At 39.2% G+C, this 23,664-nt stretch overlaps 1 protein-coding gene across 1 annotated transcript in view; it reads right to left on the reverse strand.

Annotated features, from left to right (window-relative positions):
* The window catches only part of LOC121386692 (vesicular glutamate transporter 1-like), an 88,455-nt gene extending 68,312 nt beyond the window's left edge, over positions 1-20,143 (reverse strand). The window contains exons 1-3 of the mRNA XM_041517687.1: positions 19,816-20,143; positions 10,837-10,999; positions 7,353-7,495 (exon numbers count right to left, since the gene is read on the reverse strand). Of these exons, the coding sequence (XP_041373621.1) occupies positions 7,353-7,495; positions 10,837-10,992 (299 nt within the window). The 5' untranslated portion in view covers positions 10,993-10,999; positions 19,816-20,143. The remainder of the gene's footprint in view (positions 1-7,352; positions 7,496-10,836; positions 11,000-19,815) is intronic.
* Between the last annotated feature and the right edge of the window lie 3,521 nt (positions 20,144-23,664).

Consider the following 23,664-nt stretch of genomic DNA (forward strand, 5'->3'; position numbering starts at 1 on the left):
ATAACGGTCTTTCTTCTTTGTCTTCTTATTATTTGGCTTTGAACTTACTGTATTAAATACCTGAAAAAGAGAACGAAATCTAAAGACGATCCAAATATCATAAATTAAAAACAAAGTAAATTAAGTGTGGATGAAACCAATCTTCGTCATCTCATTTATTTTTTACTTTATTGATTGATTGATTGATTGACTGATTTTTCTAGGAAGATAGGACAATTTACTGTCATCACTGCTGATAGATCGCAACAATAAATAACACCCAGCTGCAAATACAAGTAGGGTTTTTTAAATTTTATTAAGGGGATAGGGGCAATCTAAATCCGTGCCTAGACTTTATAAAAGCAGAGTATACATCTAAAATTTCAGTTGCTTATGTAGTACCGTCGCGTCATCTTCCATGTATATATTTACCTTCGGTTAATACCGTGCGCATATGGTGTCGATTTTATATTTTTATATTATTATTATTATTATTATTGTTGTTGTTGTTTTTTGGGGGGTTTTTTTACCAAAGATCCACAGTTTTTTTCTATCAAATTTAGATAACGTTTTCTTATCGAGTCTTACCCATTGTTGGTCCCAGCACGAGGAATTCACACCTCTACCCCCCCCCCCCCCCCCCCCCCCCCCCCCCCCCCCGCCCCATTAAAAAGCCCGCGTACGGGCCTGATATACTAGTACTTTCTTTATGTGATAGAACCAACTGGCCTAGTTGTGCCCCATCGCCACCCAATGACACCTATTTTCCCCCACCTTTTACAATTACCGGCCATCCCATATAACACGTGGAAAAGAGGGAATTAACACTCGTGCACGGTGTGGTGATTTGCTTCCTTTGAGAGTCTGTGTATTCGAGACGTCTGGTGTAAAAGAGAAATATTTTGCATAGTTCGGATTGTGGTTAGGTTGTGGGGAACATGATTGTATATAATAATTATTAGTTTTGCTTTTCAAGCCAGTAACACATTTTGGTAAACAAGTTCCTTGTTCGATGATGGGGACCTAGGGACTATGCCTGCACAGTTTTAATTCAGTATGTGAGTAGGTGAATTCTAGGATATTTGATTTCATTATTCATAAATACAGTCTGATAAAATGGCCTTACAACGCGTCGTTTTAGACTGGGTTGAGGGTTAAATTACATGTTACCTAATATATCTTTTGATAATTATATTTTATTTTATAAATTGAAATACACAAAATATACTAGATACTAAGTTATAATTACAAACTTTCCGAATTTATACGATTTACTGTATTCTGATTGGCTGACGTCACTAAAAAACCCAAGCGTTATCCTTCCATAAACCTCATAAAAATACGTCATCACGGAAGACCAAGATCGATTGGAACTATTTTTAGCTGTATGGGCGAGAAGCCCAATGACCCATTTCAGTGATCGTTTTAAAAATAGAACAAGGAAGTGACCTATTTTCTCGATTAAAAAAATAAGGGAAACTGGATGAGATATTGAAAACACACAATCGAATAGCACATCCATCTCAGCACAATTCTCTTCCTTATCACACGGCACAATTCTCTTCCTTATCACACGGCACAATTCTCTTCCTTATCACACGGCTTCTTGTCCAACAGCACTTTCAATAACTGTCAGATTTCAATAAACATGCATTCGAAATAACCGCACAACACCAACAGTCACTACACGTAAACAAAAGTTAATATCAAGGTCACTTTGCGATAGAAAAACACAAGACAAATCTGCACATGAAATTGTTTCATTTTTGAAAAAGAAGTTATATGTTGTTGCAATATTTCGTTTCCTATTTCCTTTCATGTTCAATTAAATTAAAGACTATATAAGAATTGTTTTCTTAATTATTCATTTATTATCAAAGAAAAGAGCGCCGATTGGTACTGTCGTACAATATAGAGCTAAATTTGTACGTGTTTAAGTGAAAAAATAGTTCTAATTAATAACTGATTTATTAAAATAAGTTAAAATAAAGATATATACACTGTTTTTGTTGATTCAATACTTATTTTTATTTTTAGACGGACAATTTCCAATAGTATGTATACATGTATTCCTACGCTTATTTACAGAACATGGTTGACGGTAAGAACGAAAGAAATTATTTTTGAGTGTTTTAAGGTGCACTTCTTGTACTGTTTGTAATTATAAGAATTGCTTCGCGATTGTATACCATTTGTGACTTTTATACATCGATAAATTCCTAAAAAATTAGAAACAATTCTTATATAAAGGTCTTATTTCATCTGCCGTATTATTTTATTTTTGAACTTACTGTATTAAACACCTTGGGGGGGGGGGGGCGGTGAGCGTCTAGAAAGTGAAAATATAAAACAAATATAGCGTGGATGAATCCAATCTTCCGACTGCTGTTGTTTTCCACTCCCGCTGCACTGTGAATTGTGTGTGCTTAAAAACAAAATTTTAATAAAAATGTTGTGGGTTTTTTTGTTGTTTTGTTGTTTTGATTTTTTTAATCGTCACAATATTATAAATACTAAACAAAGTCAAAACTGATATATTTGAAGAAAAAGACCCTAATAAAAATACAATAAAAGTAAATAACCCCAGACCCCCCCCCCCACACACACACACACACACACATAGAGGGGGGGGGGGGAGACGACGCACACACCAGACAAACCTGCACCCAAATTCCTTTCGTAAATCGGGTTGGTAAACACACAATTATGCATGTACGGTTATTGGAGAGAAATGGCATATTTTATTATTACACGTTTTTCCAAATCAAAATCAAATGAACATGTAAATGACAGCCCTATATAAAACCCGCACTCGATCCTTTTGTAATTGCTGACACATTTTCAGTTATTAAAAAAAGCTCCTAGACAAAATAACATAGGACCGTTGGTAAAAAAGATAAACTAGTAAGCATACTGGTACAGCTATTGGAACACAGGTAAAAAAGGGATATATATATATATATATATATATATATAATATACCCGCAACAACAACAGTCCCAGATAAATCAGGTACCCAAGTTTCTTTTAGAAATCACGCCAGCTCACAATAACTATTAACAAAGGAGTTATGAAACGAAATATCAGGTGATCGTTGGTCAAATCGGCGGTAAACATATTTGTACAGCAAGTGGAGAAAGGGTAAATCGTGGCTAGAGAGAATACACTAGTAACAATAACAGCCCCAGATAAAACCTGTACCCAAGTTCCTTTTTGAAATTACGCCAGCTCACATATTAACAAAGCAGCACACAAACGATCGGCGATCGTTGGTCAAATCGGCGGTAAACAAGTATACAATGTTGGGTTGTTTTTTTGTTTTGTTTTTCCAATGTTATTGATACAACTAGTAGAGAAAATGTAATCGACGGTAAACAGAATGATATTGGTACAGCTAGTGAAAAGGTAAATGGGGTTAGATATAACGTATTTGCACCAACAACATCCCCATATAAAACCTCTTCCAGGCACGTGTAGCACACCCCCCTCCCACTTGTGGACGAATATGTACGGGGTTTTTGGGGGTTTTTTTTGGTCCTATATTTAAATAAAGATTTTTTAAAATTGGCTTGTGTCCCCTCCCTCACTAGAGACTGAGCCCCCTCCATTAGAGATTGTGCTCCAACCCCCACACCCGGATATTGTTACCACGTGCCTGCGTACCCAAGTTCCTATCGAAAATCACTCCCAACGCATTTTTATATTAACAAAGCAATTCGCAGACGAAACGACTAACGATCATTTGTCAAATCGGCGGTAAACATAAATGTATAATGATATTGGTACAGATAGTGAAGAAAATATAAATGGGGCCCAGAGGGAATATATCCACAATAAAAACAGCCTCAAATAAAACCTGTATTCAAGTTCCTTTTGGAAATCTATTAACAAAGCAACTTGCAGACCCGCGATCGTTTGGGCCGTTGGTAAATTCAGCCGCAAAAATAATGATATTGCAGGCGCGTGTGCACAGGGGTGTGTGCTTCAGGGCCTACCCTCCTCCCCCTTCCCGAATTTTCTTTTTAAATTTTTTTTTTTTTTTGCGAAGCATGACCCAACATTCCCTAAAAACATCTCTCACCAGTCTAGACACCCGTACTAAATTTTCTGCACATGCGCCTTTGTACGTTGTTTTGTAACCCCCACCCCCCATAAACGTAGCTCGCCAGGCTAGACCCCCCCCTTCTAACATTATTTTATACGCGCCTGCATTGGCATACACAGAAAAAGAAAAAAAGAAACGAATTAAAAAAAAAAAACCTAAATAATAATACATGTAAGAATAATACAAATAAAATGAAGTTTTTGTTAGCCGCTTGTGACAGACTTCACGTAGGCAAGCCACATGCACATTTATTTGTCGATTTCACTTCTTTTCTCTCAAAACCGCAATACCCCCCCCCCCCCCCCCCAACCTCCTTTTCCTTTATTACTACTAATAGTTTTCCTTTTTGAGCAATCTACAAGGGTTGTCGGTCAGTTAAATTACATCATGTGTTTGGTTTTAAAATTTATTATAGTCAATATAGAGTGAATGATTTAAGATGTCAATCGGAATATATCAATATCATAAGTTTTAGGATAATAATTTAATTATTCTAATTTTAAAAAATATGTCAACGCTGCGGTATAAAAGTTTTTTTTTTTTTAATTATTATTATTTTTTTAATTATTTAAACAAAAAAAAATATTAAATTTATAACATATCAGCAGTTGACAACAACGGACAGTTAAAGAGGTCACAGATTCGCAGCAAAGTGACCAGTGCGAATTTGCAGAATCGCAGCAAGTTGTTACTGGTGTGGAGCAAAAGTCTGATAGCCAATTTGGTTTTAAACATCCGTCCCTCAAACCACCCCGTCCACTCCCCATTTTTTTTTTTTAATCGGCGGGACATCGAAAAGTCAAACTGATCAAACTGATCTCCATCATATATAATGAATGCTTCCACAGCTGACGCAAGTTGCACGTGAGTTAGTTTCACAATTTATTTATTTTAAAAAATTGGTGTTTCACTTTTATGACTTGAACCTATTAATAACAATGTGCATGTAAACATGGTCAATATAATAATAATGAACAGTTCTATGCGTTGGATGAAGTGCAAACGTAATTCTTGTTGAAATAAAAGTTGTACAAAATTGCCGATCCGCCGATCGGCGAATTTTTTTAAACATTTTTTTCTATGACCGCCGAAACCGCCGATATTGCCACTTTGGTTGGTTCGCGTACTGTAGCTTGGGGCGAAGTGACGTCAGCTCGGGTCCAACTTCTCTATTATGCACAGTGTAAACAAATGCTCTAATTTACGACAATTAAGGCACCTCGCTTTCATCAACCTGACTTGTAAAACAACTAAATGACTTGATAGTATAATAAACTATTTAACTAAATATATTTTAATTTGCATCAATATAACGAAATGGAGTTATAGTATTTTTTTCTTTTAAAAAAATCCAAAGAAAAAATGCATGTTAGGCCTATTGGTAGGATACGTTCGAGCAAAACCGACCACTCACCCAAGTGATAATTTTCTTTTCTCTGGGACTACGTAATTGGTCAGTTTTGTGATTTTAGATAGGAATGTCTACTTAATAAAGGGTTTTACAGAATTACTTACAGTAATAAAGCTGGTAAAGTCCATTACGATTTGAGGTTATCACACAATACCCTGTGATCTTAATAAAAGAGGCACGTCTTTTCAGTGTGTCTAGACACAGTGTCTATAGGGACCGTCTAAATACACACCTGCCAATCAAGAACCACAGGTACAGGCCACGGAAAGAAAAGACCAATTAACCAAGAAAACACTCCGACTATTATTTCAGTACGTGGGTTAATTTATATACAAAATATAATAGTTATTTCAACACTTTGACAATGGTGGTTTATTTTGTGTTGAAAAATAAACCACATATACACGTTGCTGTGTTACTGTGATGGATATTATTACAGAACATTGCGATGCATCCGCAAAAATCAGGTATGTTTTGTTTCTTCAGTTCGAAGACTAATTCCTGACATGACACGTTAGGTATTATGTAACCACCAGTTCGCCAGAGGGCGTATTCACTGGGATGGTACAAAATGGCTGCGTCCGTTATATATAATAGCCGTCACATTTAACCGTTTTATTAATTAACTATACGATTATACTTATTGATATTAAGCAATAATGTGCATTATGTATCATTGAATATGCACATCAGTCCAAAAGCCTTGCTTTAGCATTCCTTTAAATAAAAGAAACCTCGACACTTACAAAATAAAATCAAGACACTGGATTTAATTGAGGCATCATTTGTCAGTATAAGTAACAGAAGATTTTCAATACAAAATGAATCATGTGACTGTCACGTTGTTAAATGATGCATGGGGTCCATACACGGAGATCTGAATATTATCCGTAATGCGTCTGGGCACATTGGGCATATTGCATGTTGACAGCGATACGTCTGCTCATGCTTCTGATGAGATGGTGGAACTCTGGGATAGTGACAGACATCCATTCACGAGTTAAAGCATGTTGAACGTTGTGGACGTTGTGAATATGCACATGGTTTTACGCACCCTACGACCCAACAAATCCCATGCCAGCACAAGTCAGGCGATCCTGCAACCAAGGGTTAGTGCCTCAATATTGTTCCTCTGAAGAATTCCAGTCATTAGTCTGGATGAATGCTGGTCTACATTGTCCTGTTAAAACAAAAAGCCTGGATACTGCTGCATGAACGTAATAACAAACTGGCGTGATGATTTTGTCACTGTAATGCTGAGCATTCAGGTTCCCATGAATGATGAAAATGAGGTTGTTTTGTCTGATCTCATGAATTCCTGTCCACACCTTGATGCTACCACTGCCACATCAGTCACGTTCAGTGCATGACGGACATTGTACCACTGTAAATGCCCAGTGTGCTCAGACACGTTACTGACAATTTTCAGATTTTCATGTACCCCCAAACATCATTTATGGACGTGACAGTCACATTTCATTTTGTATTGATAATCTTCTGCTACTTATACTGACAGATGATGTTTCAATTACATCCATTGTCTGATTTCATTTTGTAAGTCATAAATTTTCTTTTATTAAAGCACATTTACCAAATTACTAAACTTTTTTGGCTAAGTATATATACCCTGTTAGAGTCTCTTCTACAGGTGTTGCTGTCAATAATTTCAGGAAAACTGTACACGGGCCGTGGTATGTGCTGTCTTGTCTATGGGAAAGTATATATAAAAGACCCCTTGTTGCTAATGGAGCAACAAAAATTACCAAATGTGTGACATCCAATTGCCAATGATTATTAATCAATGTGCTCTAGGGGTGTCGTTAAACAAAACAAAGTTTAAACGTTTCGCTGCATTACCTTTTGGAGGAGAATCGGGTGGCCAGAATTCCACCTGGAATTTGCGTAATAATAGAACCACAGAAGTAAATTGTATGGAAGAGAAACGCTTCACTTTCCTGTAAATCCAAATGAAGGTCAAGAGAGGAATTGCTTGGGATACACTGCAAAAATAATAGAAATGATTTCTGTTATTGGAAATTTGCTGTATGCGTTCCTTTTTGACACAAACGGGCTATACACTGGTATTAGTGGAGTGGAAACTCAATAATTATTACTTTGTGAGTTGTGGGCAATGAACATCATTGCTTGTGGGTCTGTGTGCAGTGTGCTTATGGATTTAAGGGTCCCTGTACTTCACGAGAAGTTTGTATCGGGACTTCATGAGTTGTGAGTATGTGGACTTCACGAGTTGTGAGTCAGTGAACTTTATGACTTATGGGTCTGTGGACTTCATGAGTTGTAAGTGGACTTCATGAGTTGTTATCAAGTGGACTTTAGGAGTTGTGAGTCAAAGTTGTGAGTAAGTGGACTTTATGACTTGTGGGTAAGTGGACTTCATGAGTTGTGAGTAAGTGGATTTTATGAGTTGCTAGTCAAAGTTGTGAGTAAGTGGACTTTATAGTTGTGAGTCAAAGTTGTGAGTATGTGGACTTTATAACTTGTGTGGTCTCTAGACTTCATGAGTTGTAAGTGGACTTTATGCCTTGTGGGTCTGTAGACTTCATGAGTTGTGAGCAAGTGGACTTTATGAGTTGTGAGTCAAAGTTGTGAGTAAGTGGACTTTATAACTTGTGGGTCTCTAGACTTCATGAGTTGTAAGTGGACTTTATGCCTTGTGGGTCTGTAGACTTCATGAGTTGTGAGTAAGTGGACTTTATGACTTGTGAGTCAAATTTGTGAGTAAGTGGACTTTATAACTTGTGGGTCTCTAGACTTCATGAGTTGTGAGTAAGTGGATTTTACGAGTTGTGAGTCAAAGTTGTGAGTATGTGGACTTTATAACTTGTGGGTCTGTGGACGTCATGAGTTGTGAATAAGTGGACTTTATGCTATTTCTCGTTCAATCCAGTGCACCACGACTGGTATATCAAAGGCTGTGGTATGTGTTATCATGTCTGTGGGATGCTGCATATAAACGGTCCCTTGCTACTAATGGGAAAATGTATCAGATTTCCCCTCTAAGACTACATGTATATGTTGAAATTACCAAATGTTTGACATCCAATAGCTGATGATTAATAAATCAATGTGCTCTAGTGGTGTCGTCAAACAAAACAATTTTTTTTTTTTTTTAACTTTATGAGTCGTGGGTGAGTGGTTTTATTGTGTTGTAGGTAAATGGACTTTTTGAGTTGTGGGATATCTGACACTTTATACTGTTGGGTATGTGCATTTTAAGGTTTATGGTCCCTGGTCATTTATAAGTTGTGGATATGTGGATTTTATGGATTGTGGATATGTGGATTTTATGGGTCTGTGAACATTAAAGGGACAGACCCTAGTTTTTTAAACACTAAGACATATTTTTCACTATTAGAGACGTTTAGGATCACTGAAATCAAACATTACTTATATTTTATTGTTTAGATTATCAATTTTCTTACAACTAAAGTGTTTCTGGTCATCCTGGTGTTTCTAATACCACAAAATGCATTTTTCATATTTTTATAAACGCATGTGCGTCTGAGAAGTAACAGTAATTGAGTCGCGTTTTAGTCTATTTTTAAGGGTATTTCAATGTCGTAGACTCTTGTTTCACAAGTTTGTAAATTAACCAAACTTGGTGTCCATTTTTACAGGTTGAAACTAGGGTCTAGTTGAAAAATATGCCTTAGTGTTTAAAAACTAGGGTCTTTCTCTTTAAATGCTATGAGTCACTGGAGTTAATTTGTCGGTCAGTGTTAGTTTGTGGATTTTATGGACGTTTGGGTTGTGGACGTTATTTAAAAATTACAATTTAATTTTTAACAATGCAAATTATAATGATGTTTTAAAATAAAAACTTTTCATATAAACTTGAGATATTTAAATATGAATGCATTTCACAGCATATAAGGCACAAATTCTATTTGTTCAACCTAAATGTTTGCGTGTACGAATACGTAATGAGCAATTCGTAATATGTAGCAATCAGTGTTCTATGCAAATAGATTGAAGAGATTCCATGTTTGTGTTTCCTTATGCGTGCACGTGTCTATAATTACGTACATGTATACATATAGTGCAGGGTGCACATTAAGTCAATGCTTTTCTTAATGTGCAGGGCGAGTTGCTTCCCTCTATCAAATTTAAAATGGTGTGGAAATTTTTTGTTATTGTTGGAAGATTTATTTTGTTAAAGGGACATACTCTAGTTTTTAAACACTAAGGCATATTTTTCATTATTAAAGCCGTTTAGGATCACTCAAACATTACTTATATTTTATTGTTTAGATTATCTATTTCTGTACAACCGAAGTGTTTCTGGTCATCCTGGTGTTTCTTATACCACATAATGTATTTTTCACATTTTCAAAAACGCATGTGCGTCTGAGAAGTAATGATTATTGAATCACGTTTTAGTCTTATTTTTAAGGGTATTTCAATGTCACAGACTATTGTATTCAAATTTGTTACACGTTTGTAAATTAACCAAACTTAGTGTCCATTGTTATGGGTTGAAACTAGGGTTTAGGTGAAAAATATGCCTTAGTGTTTAAAACTTAGGGTCTGTCCCTTTAATAATCATGGAAGTACTTCAATCGGAATTTAGCGAGTAAGGTAGGTTATACATTTTTGGTTTGTGTATCCAATTGTTGCACTATTTCGGTTGAGAAACAGTTGAAACATGGTGCCACAAGTTTTGAATACCAGCTATATATACTCTTCAAAAAAAGTAGGGAACCTGAAATAATAAAACATACGTTTTGACCACAGACATCCTAATAAAGAACGTTCAGGTCTGTTTATCAACACACCGAAACATAGTGTGCACATGTATCACGCAGTTGCCCCATACACGTGCGTGCACAGGGTGTCATTCTCGATTTTGACTATTGACAATTTCCAGGAAGGTCCATTAATCACAGTGGAACATTATTTCTGTCAATCTTTTTCATTCTGTTGATCATACAGATGTTGTTTTATTTTTTGTCATTTTTATTGTTTGAATTTGGGATTTACGGATTTAAAAAAAAGTCAACTTTCAAATTTCACTTCCGACCCCAATCATCCTTCAAGATCTTTGGTGGTCATAAAACCTACTGTAATACTGAACTACCAGTTGTAATGTTTGACCAATTAATTCACTATTATCATATAACCATTCTCCACAGCTAATATTATATACATGTACCTTACAATTTTGGCAATTGTAAATTCTTATTAGAGTTCCCCTACTTTTTTTTACGAGTATATAAGGCTTGCAACAATATCCGGATGTAGAAAGAACCACAATTTTTTTTACGTCCCTTCAGACTAGTATATATATACTGATTTCGGACAAATGGAATTTGCGTCTTACTCCTTTAAAGATGGCGTCCGTGTTGGAGACATTTCTTTTCATCACGTGCGTTATCACGAGGGCAAAGCACGTGCGGAACCCGATGGAGATGAGTAGACCAATGAAACCGAGCGCTACAACCAGATACCTCCTGGGGCAATCTACACAACACGCCATCTTGAATCTGAAATATACAATTGAGAATAGCAGTAAGGCCTAAAATAAAATATATATACATGTGTCAATCTAATTAAACTTAGCTCCACTGGTTAATTACTATTACCTGTGGATCTAACAGCACCCCGTTGGAGCTCATGTCCAGTTGACCTTTCATTCGACCAATCAAAACCTTACTTGCAAAATCATGCCAGTGAGTTGAGTGCGAGTGCGAATAATTTTTACATGCTCATATACCACTAGAGTTTCGAGCATGTCCAGGGGCCTGTCTCTGGATAGCCAGGGGCTTGTCCCAGGACAGAAAAAAATTAAGCGGACAATTTTGAAATTTATATCCAAAAAATAAATAGTGGGCCTTTAAAATTTTGATGCGTATCTCTAATTAATATAATTAATAAAGAAAATTCTACTCATTAAATTTGGTCGCTAGATTAGATCGAGTGGTCAAAAAGAAATTAGATAGGATCGGTGGCAGAATTTTGAAAATATCAATTAATAAAAAAGTTAATAGAATTAAAAAAAAAAAAAAAGTTACAAGCCAAAAATAAAAAGAATTGACTGCTCGGTCGAATATTTATATAATTTGGAGCATTTTAGAAGGACAGTCCAAAAATAAATAAGAGAAAGAAGAGGATCGGACTATTTAATAATATTAAATAAAATAAAAAAAGTTATTTCGATAAACTTTTGAACGAAGGTCTAAAAGTTTAAAGTCCGATCTATACGACCACGTGAGTGGCCTCGTTAAGGCCGTTAGGGTGCACAGCTTGTAGGGATGAGATGGGTTGCATCTCGTCAAGAAAACCCCTAGATTGACAGACAATAGACGTTGAAGGTGTAGTGCTGTGCTGAAATACAGATCTTGAGAAGCCGGATCCGTCTGAACGAGAGAGAATCCAACTTGGGTATAGTCCAGTCGTCATGGGTTGGTATAGTGGTGTGGACGGGCCCCGACTCCGGAGGATACGAGATGGTATCACAATAAAACAAAGTAAAGTCTAGAAAATAGTAGTAGGGGCCGACCCCGCTTCCTATTTCTTTTTAGAGTGGGGCGGTCAATCTTCCATTGCTGCTTGGACAGGCTCGGACATGTAGAGACTAAACTCGAACAACCGTGGCATTCTGCGAGTCATGAAAAGGGCTATCATGTAAACTGACGATCAAAAGAAAGTATACCAATTATTTTTTTAAAGTATTAAAAACAACACAAAACACAAGTTGATGCAAATGTTATATTTTGAAAGTATAATAATTTGGCGATAAATAAACACGGGTATACTCAATAAAACCCATAAAATGATAATATCACAGTTCACAACAGCACTAGGGGTGAAATGTGCGATTTCATAAAGGACCACTCATAAGTTATGAGTCATAACGAAGGTGAATAAATTTGACCACAAAGAACATGTTTCAATAGCGTGTATGTCCACCATGTGCAAGCATGGACCCGACGTCGGACAGATTTCCGTCAATGACAATAAGGTATGTCCACTGTTGGCCACACATACCGCCCCAAACCATCATAGATCCACCACCAAACCTGCTCTCATCAGAAAAGAGTACACGTTGCCAGTTCCGATGCTGCCAACGTTGAAACTGACGTGCCCAACGTAAACATCAAAGTCGATGTTGCCTCGTCAATGCCATCCCTCTGAATGGTCGATAGGCCCTGATACCATGCTGTTGTAGTCGACGACGTACAGTACGTGTGATGACTGATGAAATGTCCAAGGCCAGTCGCTGAAGATGACGTCATAGTGAGGAATCTGTTACGTAAGTGTAAAGCCTATATCACATTATACGACGCGACCCAACTCAACTCAACAGTTGAGTCGCGTCGTGTAGCGTGTATTGAAAAATTAGCCGTCGGCGACTGATTTTCAGTCGGCCCGACTGCATTTGACACGACCGAACATCTTCAGTCGCAGACGACGGCCGTCGTATAGTGTGAACGGGTCTACGACGCGACGCGACTGTCGCGTCGTGTAGTGTGAACGGTTTACACGACGCTATACAACTGATGTCTACCGGTATCCAATGGAATGTCTACATTTCATCATGTGACATAAAAGTTAGAATGGCGGAATTATTCTGGACAGAGGAATAGACCCCTTCGCAGTCACCACCGTAGCGCCACCTGCATAACTATGAAAACAGGCTGGGCGATGTAAACAAACGATTTTTGCTATTGATTAACATGGTATGTGGGATTTTTTTTCTTCTAAAATGAAGAACACAATTCAGAATGGTTCGCAACATTTGTTCTGTCTTTAACTGTGGTCACCAGAGGAGTCGTAGAGTGAACTGTACTGCGTTTTATACATTTTCTAAAGATATAACATTTTAGGCATATTGAAGCTGGTATTTACACCGTGTTGATCAGTATTATTAAAACATTATTTTAAGCGTCCATGGAAACCATAACGGAATTCTGATAAATATAAATATCATGTTGTCGTCATTTTTCGAAACCATCACATTTGAAAAGAAGATGTTATAGGTGCAGAACGCGGGAGGGGGCGGGACCCATGCCTCTTGCCCGCATTTCCCCTGTTATTGTTCTCTGGCTGAGAATGCTGTGCTAGAACGCCTGAAAGTCAAACTTTTGTTGAGGGAGCATGCCTCAAATTCCCTATAGCCCCTTCCCCCTTCAAATACTCTCCTCGGACCCCGAGTGGAACCTTTTTATTCCAGAGCATTGCTAATAAACAGAAAGCATTTGAACAGAAAACATACCGTAAGTCATGTTACTAGACAATTTAGTGTGTGTGGTGGGGGTTTTTTTTTTTTTTAATTTGTGTTTTGTTTTGTTGTCTTTTGGGGGTTTTTTCCTTCTTTTTCTTATCTTTTTTGCTACTTTTCTGTTTGGCATTTTGTGTGTTGTGTGTGTGCGTGGGGGTAACCTATTTGTGGATAAGTATGCATATGACAAACACCCAGTTATACTTACCGGTAAATACTAACTCGTTACTAATTCCGTAGTCTCATCTCTCAGATTAAGTGAACCCTCGTACAAGGGTCCGTTCATGAATTAGGCTAAGTAACATTCTAGTGGGGAGGGGAAGGGATTTCATGGAGGTGTTACGAAACATGGGAATGGAGGAGGTGTTTGTCATGAGTTATATATCATGTTTTAAACATAATTTTATCATATTTATTTATAAATTAAAATGCAGCTAATCACTGCTGTTGTGTTTTTTAACTGATGATTTTCTATCCAGTGGTATTATTACCAAACAGACATAAATAAAAAATCTTATATTAGTCAATATGTCTTTTGGGAGAGGTTATGCATTTCATGTTACATAATTTTCGAGCAGTGGCCTATGCGTTACAGAAGGTCACACGATTATGGGAGGAGGTCGTCTGAAAAGGAGCTTTTAAAATACTTTTTCCTACTAGTGAACAGTTGGGGGTTCTTATTACTTGAATAGATCTCGAGTGGTGAATTTAAAGCATTTTGAAAGTATTGTCTCATGAATGAAATACCTCACTGGTCAGCATGATCAGAAGAAAATTAGTCCTGTCGGAAGGTGCCAACAATTGGATGTTCCAGTAATGTATTAACTGTCCCTCGTATTATTTTCAGATTCCTGCCACTCACTTAAGGCGCCTGTGACTGACTCTTCCCCTCCCTCTCTCCGTCTCTCTCTCTCTCGCACACAATGTAAATTGTACATTATTTCGATTTGAAACAGATACAGGAACGTGTGTGAATGAATTGTCGCTGGGGACAGGCATCAATAATGTATAACAAAACACCATTCACAAGTACCATGTCACTTTAGACGACGGCAGTCCGAGCTCTTCAGTGTCTTGTTGGACTCATCTTAGATTTTTAAAAGAGGGGTAATTAACAAGACTTTTTTTTCAGTTGAGTTGAGTCGCGTCGTATAGTGTGAACGGATTTCAGACACGACCGATTAGTCAGCGATCGTGGCCCACGACGCGACGCGACCGTCCAGTTGAGTCGCGTCGTATAATGTGATCTAGGCTTAAGCTGCGGAGATGGCGGTCCTCGTTGGCTGTTGTGACGCGGGGTCTTCCACTGCATGGTCTGTCTGCAGTCCTGCCAGTCGCCCTTTAACGCTGTATCATCCTGGTGATCGTCAATTTAGTGCAATTAAGGATTCTTGCCACATGGGCATAACTCGCACCCAACTGCACCATACCAATAGCTCTCTCTCTCTTTTTCTTCAGCAGTTAGCCTTGCCATGTTCTCTGGTGTTTTACTCTTGACTGAGGCATGTTCTAAGCAATGGCACCCTTTTTTGCACCCTTATGTGCACGAGTATCATGTTTCTCGTGCAGTATAAATTTGATGAATAAACTCATTTTGCACGTGCGGCATCGCCCAAACGCAGCAATGTGCGACTATTCGTCATTGATTGCATTATAACGAACAATACTGGCACCTATCTCACGTTCCATGAACGTGTATTAATTTTTTTTATTTATAATAAAAATAATTGGTATACTTTCTTTTGATCATCAGTTTAGTTTAAATAATATGTGTATATTTCACTCATGATTTACAAAAACCCACCCTAAAACAACATGTTTAAAAATAAAAATAAATGATTTTGCTTTTTTCTCTTTTTTATTGATTTTTTTTAAATTATTATTTTTATTATTATTATTTTTTTTTTTTTTTTAACTTATGGGGCTACCCGTTTTCACTGAGAACTACTATATTTTATAACCTGGCTACAACTGAAAAAACCTAAGGTCAATGCCTAAGTAATTTATGAACTAAGCACCCACAAAGTTAAACTAGGACCAGGACGCCCGTACGTTATTCTATTCTATTCAGGGGCAGATCCAGAATACATTTGGGGGGGGGGGGTTAAGGGGGGAAAGGTTACATGGACAAACTCGTGAACAGAACAACCTAATGATTTTTAAGCCACAAAAAGAGGCACAATATATTTTAGGGGGACGGGGCTCTCCACCCCCTCAGGGCGACCAGCCTAATGGAAATATTTTCCCCTTGATCCGCCTTTGTTATTTATACATATAAACAAAATAGGGCGGTCGAGCGAGCGAACAGATGACTACATATCGTTTGCGTCATATCAATTTGAATAGTTTTCCTCGGGAAAAACCAGGAAGTAATGAGATTCATTTTTTCCCCTTCTTCTTTTTTAAACTTTTTTTTTAAAAGTGTCCATGTCACCATTCTAGAAGTATGTTTATTATTATTATTATTTGTTTATTATTAATTCAAAACATAAAGATACATACTCTGTCAACACCAATTAACAAACTCGTAATTCCGTATATATACTCTTCAAAAAAAGAAACGCAAAAGGGTACAAATGAGTTATAACTCCGATTTTATGTTTCCTACCGGTTCATGCTTTGTGAATATAAGGTCATTGCATGTCCCAAACACATTCCCACGGTTACATTCGATAAAACGCAGCTACTGTACAATAAAGTTCCAAAATGTGAATATTCGCAAAAACGCAGCCACGTGCAAACCATGTCACCACTGCACGTGCGTTGTCTGCACGTGCAACATGAACACCGACAGTATAAAAGTGCAGGGTGTTCGCTTGCCTGGCCTCTGTATCTGGCCGACAGTTGACAATCCAGGACATGCTACGTCTCAGTGAACCGCAGAGAAACAATGCCATCGGCCGACTAGACGCAGGCGAATCCAGAACGGCCGTTGCCAGGGCATTCCATGTGTCCCAAAGCACCATCTCCAGACTGTGGGACCGTTACCAGCAACATGGATCAACACGTGACCTCCCTAGATCCGGTCGACCACGGGTCACTACCCCGGGCAGGACCGCTACATCCGGGTACGCCACCTTCGGGAACGATTGACTACTGCCACCTCCACAGCCGCAGCAATACCAGGTTTGCGCAGGATATCCGACCAGACCGTACGGAACCGCCTACGTGAGGTAGGAATTCGTGCCAGACGTCCAGTTCGAGGTGTCGTCTTAACACCACAACACCGTCGACTCCAACTGCAGTGGTGCCAGATTCATCGACAATGGCCTCAACTGCGATGGAGACAGGTGTGGTTCAGTGACGAGTCCCGATTTCTGCTCCGACGTCATGATGGAAGATGTCGCGTGTATAGGCGTCGTGGTGAACGTTATGCGGCAAACTGCGTGCAGGAAGTGGACAGATTCGGCGGGGGTACTGTCATGGTGTGGGCAGCCATCTCACACACTGGCAGAACTGACCTGGTCCACGTGCAGGGCAACCTGAATGCACAGGGCTACATTGACCAGATCCTCCGGCCACACATCGTTCCAGTTATGGCCAACGCCAACGCAGTGTTCCAACATGACAACGCCAGGCCTCACACAGCACGTCTCACAACGGCTTTCCTACAGAACAACAACATTAATGTCCTTCCTTGGCCATCGATATCACCGGATTTGAACCCAATTGAGCATCTATGGGACGAGTTGGACCGACGCCTCCGACAGCGACAACCACAGCCCCAGACCCTGCCCGAGCTGGCGGCAGCCTTGCAAGCCGAGTGGGCCACCATCCCCCGGGACGTCATCCGTACTCTGGTTGCTTCAATGGGCAGGCGGTGCCAGGCAGTTGTCAACACACGCGGAGGCCACACCCGGTATTGACTCCAGATGACCTTGACCTTGGTGGTGTGTCCTATCACTTACTCACAATGGACTAGAGTGAATTGTGAACAATACTGCAACATTTGGTAATTATCGGACTCACCATTCAATAATTAAATCAATTCTCCAAATGTTACGACAATGTGGTTTTGCGTTTCTTCTTTTGAAGAGTATATATAAATTAATCGAGACGTGTGTGTGTGTGTGTGTGTGTGTGTGTGTGTGTGTGTGTGTGTGTGTGTGTGTGTGTGTGTGTGTGTGTGTGTGTGTGTGTGTGTGTGTGTGTGTGTGTGTGTGTGTGTGTGTGTGTGTGTGTGTGTGTGTGTGTGTGTGTGTGTGTGTGTGTGTGTGTGTGTGTGTGTGTGTGTGTGTGTGTGAGTGACAAACCGACAAAAAAGATAGATAGAAGAGCTGGACAGGGGCCTAGAAAGAGAGAATATCATATACCCTCTCCACGAGGCCCTTCACTCCACAATAAGTAAAGAAAGAAATGTTTTATTTAACGACGCACTCAACACATTTTATTTACGGTTACAGGGCGTCAGACATATGGTTAAGGACCACATAAATACGCCATTTTATTTACTTTTAATCTGTTTTCAGTTCACTAATTATATTTTATTTTTAACAATAAAGAAAAAATCCATCTTGAAAAAAAAATCCAATATAGTCCACGGCAAAAGAAAAGAAAGAAAAAAAATGCCGCAGAGAACGAAAAACTCCGTGGCAATTTCCACGGCATTGCCGATTGCTGCGGGTAATTGCTGGGGTTGTTAGGAGAGCAATTAATGAAGGTGTTACAGGTATTAACGCAATAAGTAACATGTTGAGGCTACAGCGCTAGGTGGGTGGTTGAAGCATAATGATCATTCATTACTTACTGTTAGGAGAGCAGTTAATGAAGGTGTTACAGGTATTAACGCAATAAGTAACATGTTGAGGCTACAGCGCTAGGTGGGTGGTTGAAGCATCATGACCATGCATTACTTACTGTTGAAGGGCGGGACTTAGCCCAGTGGTCAAGCGCTCGCTCGATGCGCGGTCGGTTTTGGGATCGATCCCCGTCGGTGGGCCCATTGGGCTATTTCTCGCACCACGACTGGTATATCAACGGCCGTGGTATGTACTACCCTGTCTGTGGGATGGTGCATATAAAAGATCCCTTGCTGCTAATCGAAAAGAGCGACAGCGGGTTTCCTCTCTTAATATCTATGTGGTCCTTAACCATATGTCTGACGCCCTATAACCGTAAATAAAATGTATTGAGTGCGTCGTTAAATAAAACATTTCTTTCTTTACTTATTGAGTGAAGGGCCTCGTGGAGAGGGTATATGATATTCTCTCTCTCTTTCTAGGCCCCTGTCCAGCTCTTTCTATCTATCTTTTTTGTCGGTTTGTCTCGTACACACACTCTCTCTCTCTCTCTCTCTCACTCTGTCTGTCTGTCTGTCTCTGTCTCTGTCTCTCTCTCTCTCTCTCTCTCTCTCTCTCTCTCTCTCTCTCTCTCTCTCTCTCTCTCTCTCTCTCTCTCTCTCTCTCTCTCTCTCTCTCTCTCTCTCTAGCCTACATAAAAATACAGACGTAGACAAATTATACTTGTTTTTTGGTAGGTTTTTTTAATCAGTACACAGCGTGAGACGTAAATAAAGACACATTTTATTTAACGACGCACTCAACACATTTTATTTACGGTTATATGGCGTCAGATATATTATGGTTAAGGACCACACAGATATTAAGATAGGAAACCCGCTGTCGCCACTTCATGGGCTACTCTTTCCGATTAGCAGCAAGGGATCTTTTATATGCACTATCCCACAGACAGGGCAGTACATATCACGGCTTTTGATGTACCAGTCGTGGTGTACTGGCTGGAACGAGAAATAGCCCAATGGGCCCACCGACGGGGATCGATCCCACACCGACCGCGCATTGAACGGACGCTGTACCACTGGACTACGTCCCGCCCCCTTAATAAAGAATGTGTCTCTGTCATATAAACACGCAAACACATGAGTATAACCCGTCTGAACAAAAGGCTATCTGAAAAAGTGTTAGCGCATTCCAATATACGTTACTAAACACGTTAACAGGTTTAGGAACGTCGTTGATACACACGTATTAGAAAGTTTAAACTGCCCCACCAAAACTCATAAATCAACGTTTGGAAGGGTAATATGTTGGAAGAGTATATATATTTTATCTAACTTACCTCAAATAACTTTACCAAAACTAATAAAGAACACTATTCCATCGTCTTTCTTGCCGTAAAATCGTCTCAATGCACCAGCATGACCAATGTTAGTCACATGCCTTGGGGTTTTCCACTTTTCCTAGAAATGGCCGTTCTCTACTCAGTAACATTTTCAACGAACCGGATTCAAGAACACTCACACGCTGACAAATCAAATGTGACTGATCCCACGATTAACTAACGAAAACCTTCTTCAGAAAGTAGAAGGTAAAACGTTTACAATCCCCTTTAAAAACAAACACATTCAAATAGTCCTGTTATAGGGCCTATATATTATATATATATAATAACATATATAATATTCTTCAAAATTCCACAACAAAGAATAGAATGATTGCAGGTGATACAGCCTATGGGGCAAACCTGAATAAGGAAGTAGGTCATACATGTTTATGTAAAATGGGCTGTCGGGAGCCGTAGGGGTGGGTGGGCTCGGTGACATACCTCCCCCACTTTTCTCACCTCATGATCAGTATTATAACGATAGAATAAACTGCACTTTTAGCGTTTACGAGTAAGCCTAAATAAAGCTTAACGAGGCGACATATTTCCTCGCCAGTTCAGTTATTTCTGGTTTTGTATTAATCACTGCACGGCGGTCTGGGATCGTGCACCACGACTGGTATATGCTATCCAGGAGCGTAGCGTGTTCTGAACCTGGGGGGGGGGGGGGGGGGGGGGTCGAATATGAACCAAGTGGACCCTTTTTCTATTTTGTTTTTGCAGCACCAGAAACTCCATATGTATAAACGTGTATGAAAGCGGTCCATAAATTGCTTCAGCGTGAGGGGGGGTGGGGGTCCGAACTTCCTCCGAACCATCCCCCAGCTTACGCCCCTGCTATCCTGTCTGTGAGATGGTGCATGTAAAAGATCCCTTGCTACTAATGAAAAAAAAAAATGTAGCGGGTTTCCTCTCTCAGACTATATGTAAAAAATACCAAATATTTGACATCCAATAGCCGATGATTAACAAATCAATGTGTTCTAGTGGTGTCGTTAAATATTTAAAAAAATTAATAATAATCACTGTACATTTAGCACACGCACTCAAGCACGCACACACACATACACAAACACAAATACACACAACAAACACAATTACACACCAAAAACAAGCGCCCACACACAAAACATACACACATGCACACATAGAGAGAGAGAGAGAGGGGGAGAGAGAGAGAGAGAGGGGGAGAGAGAGAGAGAGAGAGAGAGAGAGAGAGAGAGAGAGAGAGAGAGAGACAGACAGCGAGAGAGAGAGAGAGAGAGAGAGAGAGTATTGACGTTCAAGATAGGCCTACTCTTCAAAAAAAAAGTAGGGGAACTCTAATAAGAATTTACAATTGCCAAAATTGTAAGGTATATTAGCTGTGGGGAATGGTTATATGATAATAGTTGATTGGGCAAACATTACAGCGGGTAGTTCAGTATTACAGTAGGTTTTATGACCACCAAAGATCTTGAAGAACGATTGGGGTCAGAAGTGAAAGTTGACGTTTTGTTATCAGTAAATCGCAAATTCAGACAATAAAAATGACTAAAAGCAAAACATTAACAACTGTATGATCAACAAAATGAAAAAGATTGACAGTAATTAATGTACCTTCCTGGAAATTGTCAAAATCGAGAATGACACCCAACGCAAACTATGGAATGTGTTTCGGTGTATTGATAAACAGACCTGAACGTTCTTTACTAGGATGTCTGTGGTCAAAACGTATGTTCGGTCTAATAGTTGATATTAACATTAATATTTCAGGTTCCCCTACTTATTTTGAAGAGTATATTTCGATATATGTAAAGAAACCGCCACACGATACGAGAGTAGTCTATCGCCTAGCAACGGGTGACATCGTAGTATTGTCTTGCCACATTCCCGTGCATATTGCAGGAGGCGGGACATAGCCAAGTGGTAAAGCGTTCGCTTGATGGGCGGTCGGTCTAGTCGATTCGCTATTCCTTGTTCCAGCCAGTGCTCCACAACTGGTGTAACAAAGGCCGTGGTATGTATTATCCTGTCTGTGGGATGGTGCATATAAAAGATCCCTTGCTGCTAATCGAAATGAGTAGCCCATGAAGTGACGACAGCGTGTTTCCTCTCTCAATATCTGTGGGGTCCTTAACCATATGTCCGACGCCATATAACCGTAAATAAAATGTGTTGAGTGCGTCGTTAAATAAAACATTTCCTTTTATGGTAATGTAATTCTAACCGATTTTGTAATCAAAAGTTGATCGGTTGGTGCCAACCGATTATAACCGATGATCAATGATGAAATCTCCACCGATTATAACCGATGATCGATGATGAAATCTCCACCGATTATAACCGATGATCGATGATGAAATCTCAACCGATTATAACCGATGATCGATGATGAAATCTACACCGATTCCCTTCTTTATTAAAAGCAAACGTTCAAAAGCAACAGGTATACAAAGTCGTTGTCATGAGAAGTTAATTTCTTTGTTCAAGTAGGCCCTTCTTTCAAGGAAAAAAAAAGAATTTTGTTTTCTTTAACGACACCACTAAAGCACATTGATTTATTACTAATCGGCTATTGGATGTCGAACATTTGGTACTTTTGACATGTAAATAGTCTTTTTAAAAAAAGGAAACCTAGTAGCAAGAAATTAAATGCACCATCCCACAGATAATTTTAAATTCCATGACGTGTCGTCAGCTGCGTGTCCTTTAAAGGCGCAAACCCTTGTTTTAACCCGTAAAAAATGGACACTAAGTATAGTTAATTTATAATGTAAGTCATTTGGATAAAGTTACAACAGAGTAAAGGAAGAGTATGTGACGTTGAAACAGAAATATCCTTAAAAATAGAATACAGCTCAAATCAATATCCGCTACTTCTCAGACGCATGTGCATTTTTAAAAATATGAAAAGTGCATTTTAATTTTTATTATTATTATTATTATTATTATTATTATTGGTATTAGACACACCAGGATGACCAGAAACACTTTGGTTCTACGTAAATGGATAATCTAAAGAATAAAATATAAGTGATGTTTGATTTCATTTATCATATAATTATATATCAATAGCGAAAAATATGCCTTTGTGTTTAAAAATTAGGGTCTGCACCATTAAGGGTCGCACCTAGCGGACAAGTAAGGGAGTAGCTGCCTCTCTTGAAAAATACCACAAAGTGCCGTTATAGTTTAAAAATGTCCTTACTATCTAGCTAGTGTCCTTGGAATCTAGCCAGAGGTGAGATGTAGCCCTGTCGGTAGGCCCATTGGGCTTTTTTCCGTCAGGCCAATGCTCCCGAACACTAGTGTAACAAAAGCCATGACCGGGACGTAGCCCAGTGGTAAAGCGTTGGCTTGATGAGCGGTCGGTCTGGGATCGATCCCCTTCGGTGGGCCCATTGGGCTATTTCTCGTTCCAGCAAGTGCACCACGACTGGTATATCAAAGGCCGTGGTATGTACCACCCTGTCTGTGGGATGATGCATATAAAAGATCCCTTGCTGCTATATATCGTTGAATATGCCTACCAGGCCAAATGCCTTAATTGTCCCTTCCTTTAATGACAGCTAATCGGAAAGGGTAGTCCATTGTGTGGCGGCAGCGGGTTTCTTCTCTCATTGATACGCGGTCGGTCTTGGATCGATCCCCGTCGGTGGACCCATTGGGTTATTTCTCGTTCCAGCCAGTGCTCCACAACTGGTGTAACAAAGGCCGTGGTATGTACTATCCTGTCTGTGGGATGGCGCATGATATAAAAGATCCCTTGCTGCTAATCAAAAAAGAGTAGCCCATGAAGTGGCAACAGCGGGTTTCCTCTCT

This window comes from Gigantopelta aegis, chromosome 2 (assembly GCF_016097555.1).
Source record: "Gigantopelta aegis isolate Gae_Host chromosome 2, Gae_host_genome, whole genome shotgun sequence".
Lineage (NCBI taxonomy): Eukaryota > Metazoa > Mollusca > Gastropoda > Neomphalida > Peltospiridae > Gigantopelta > Gigantopelta aegis.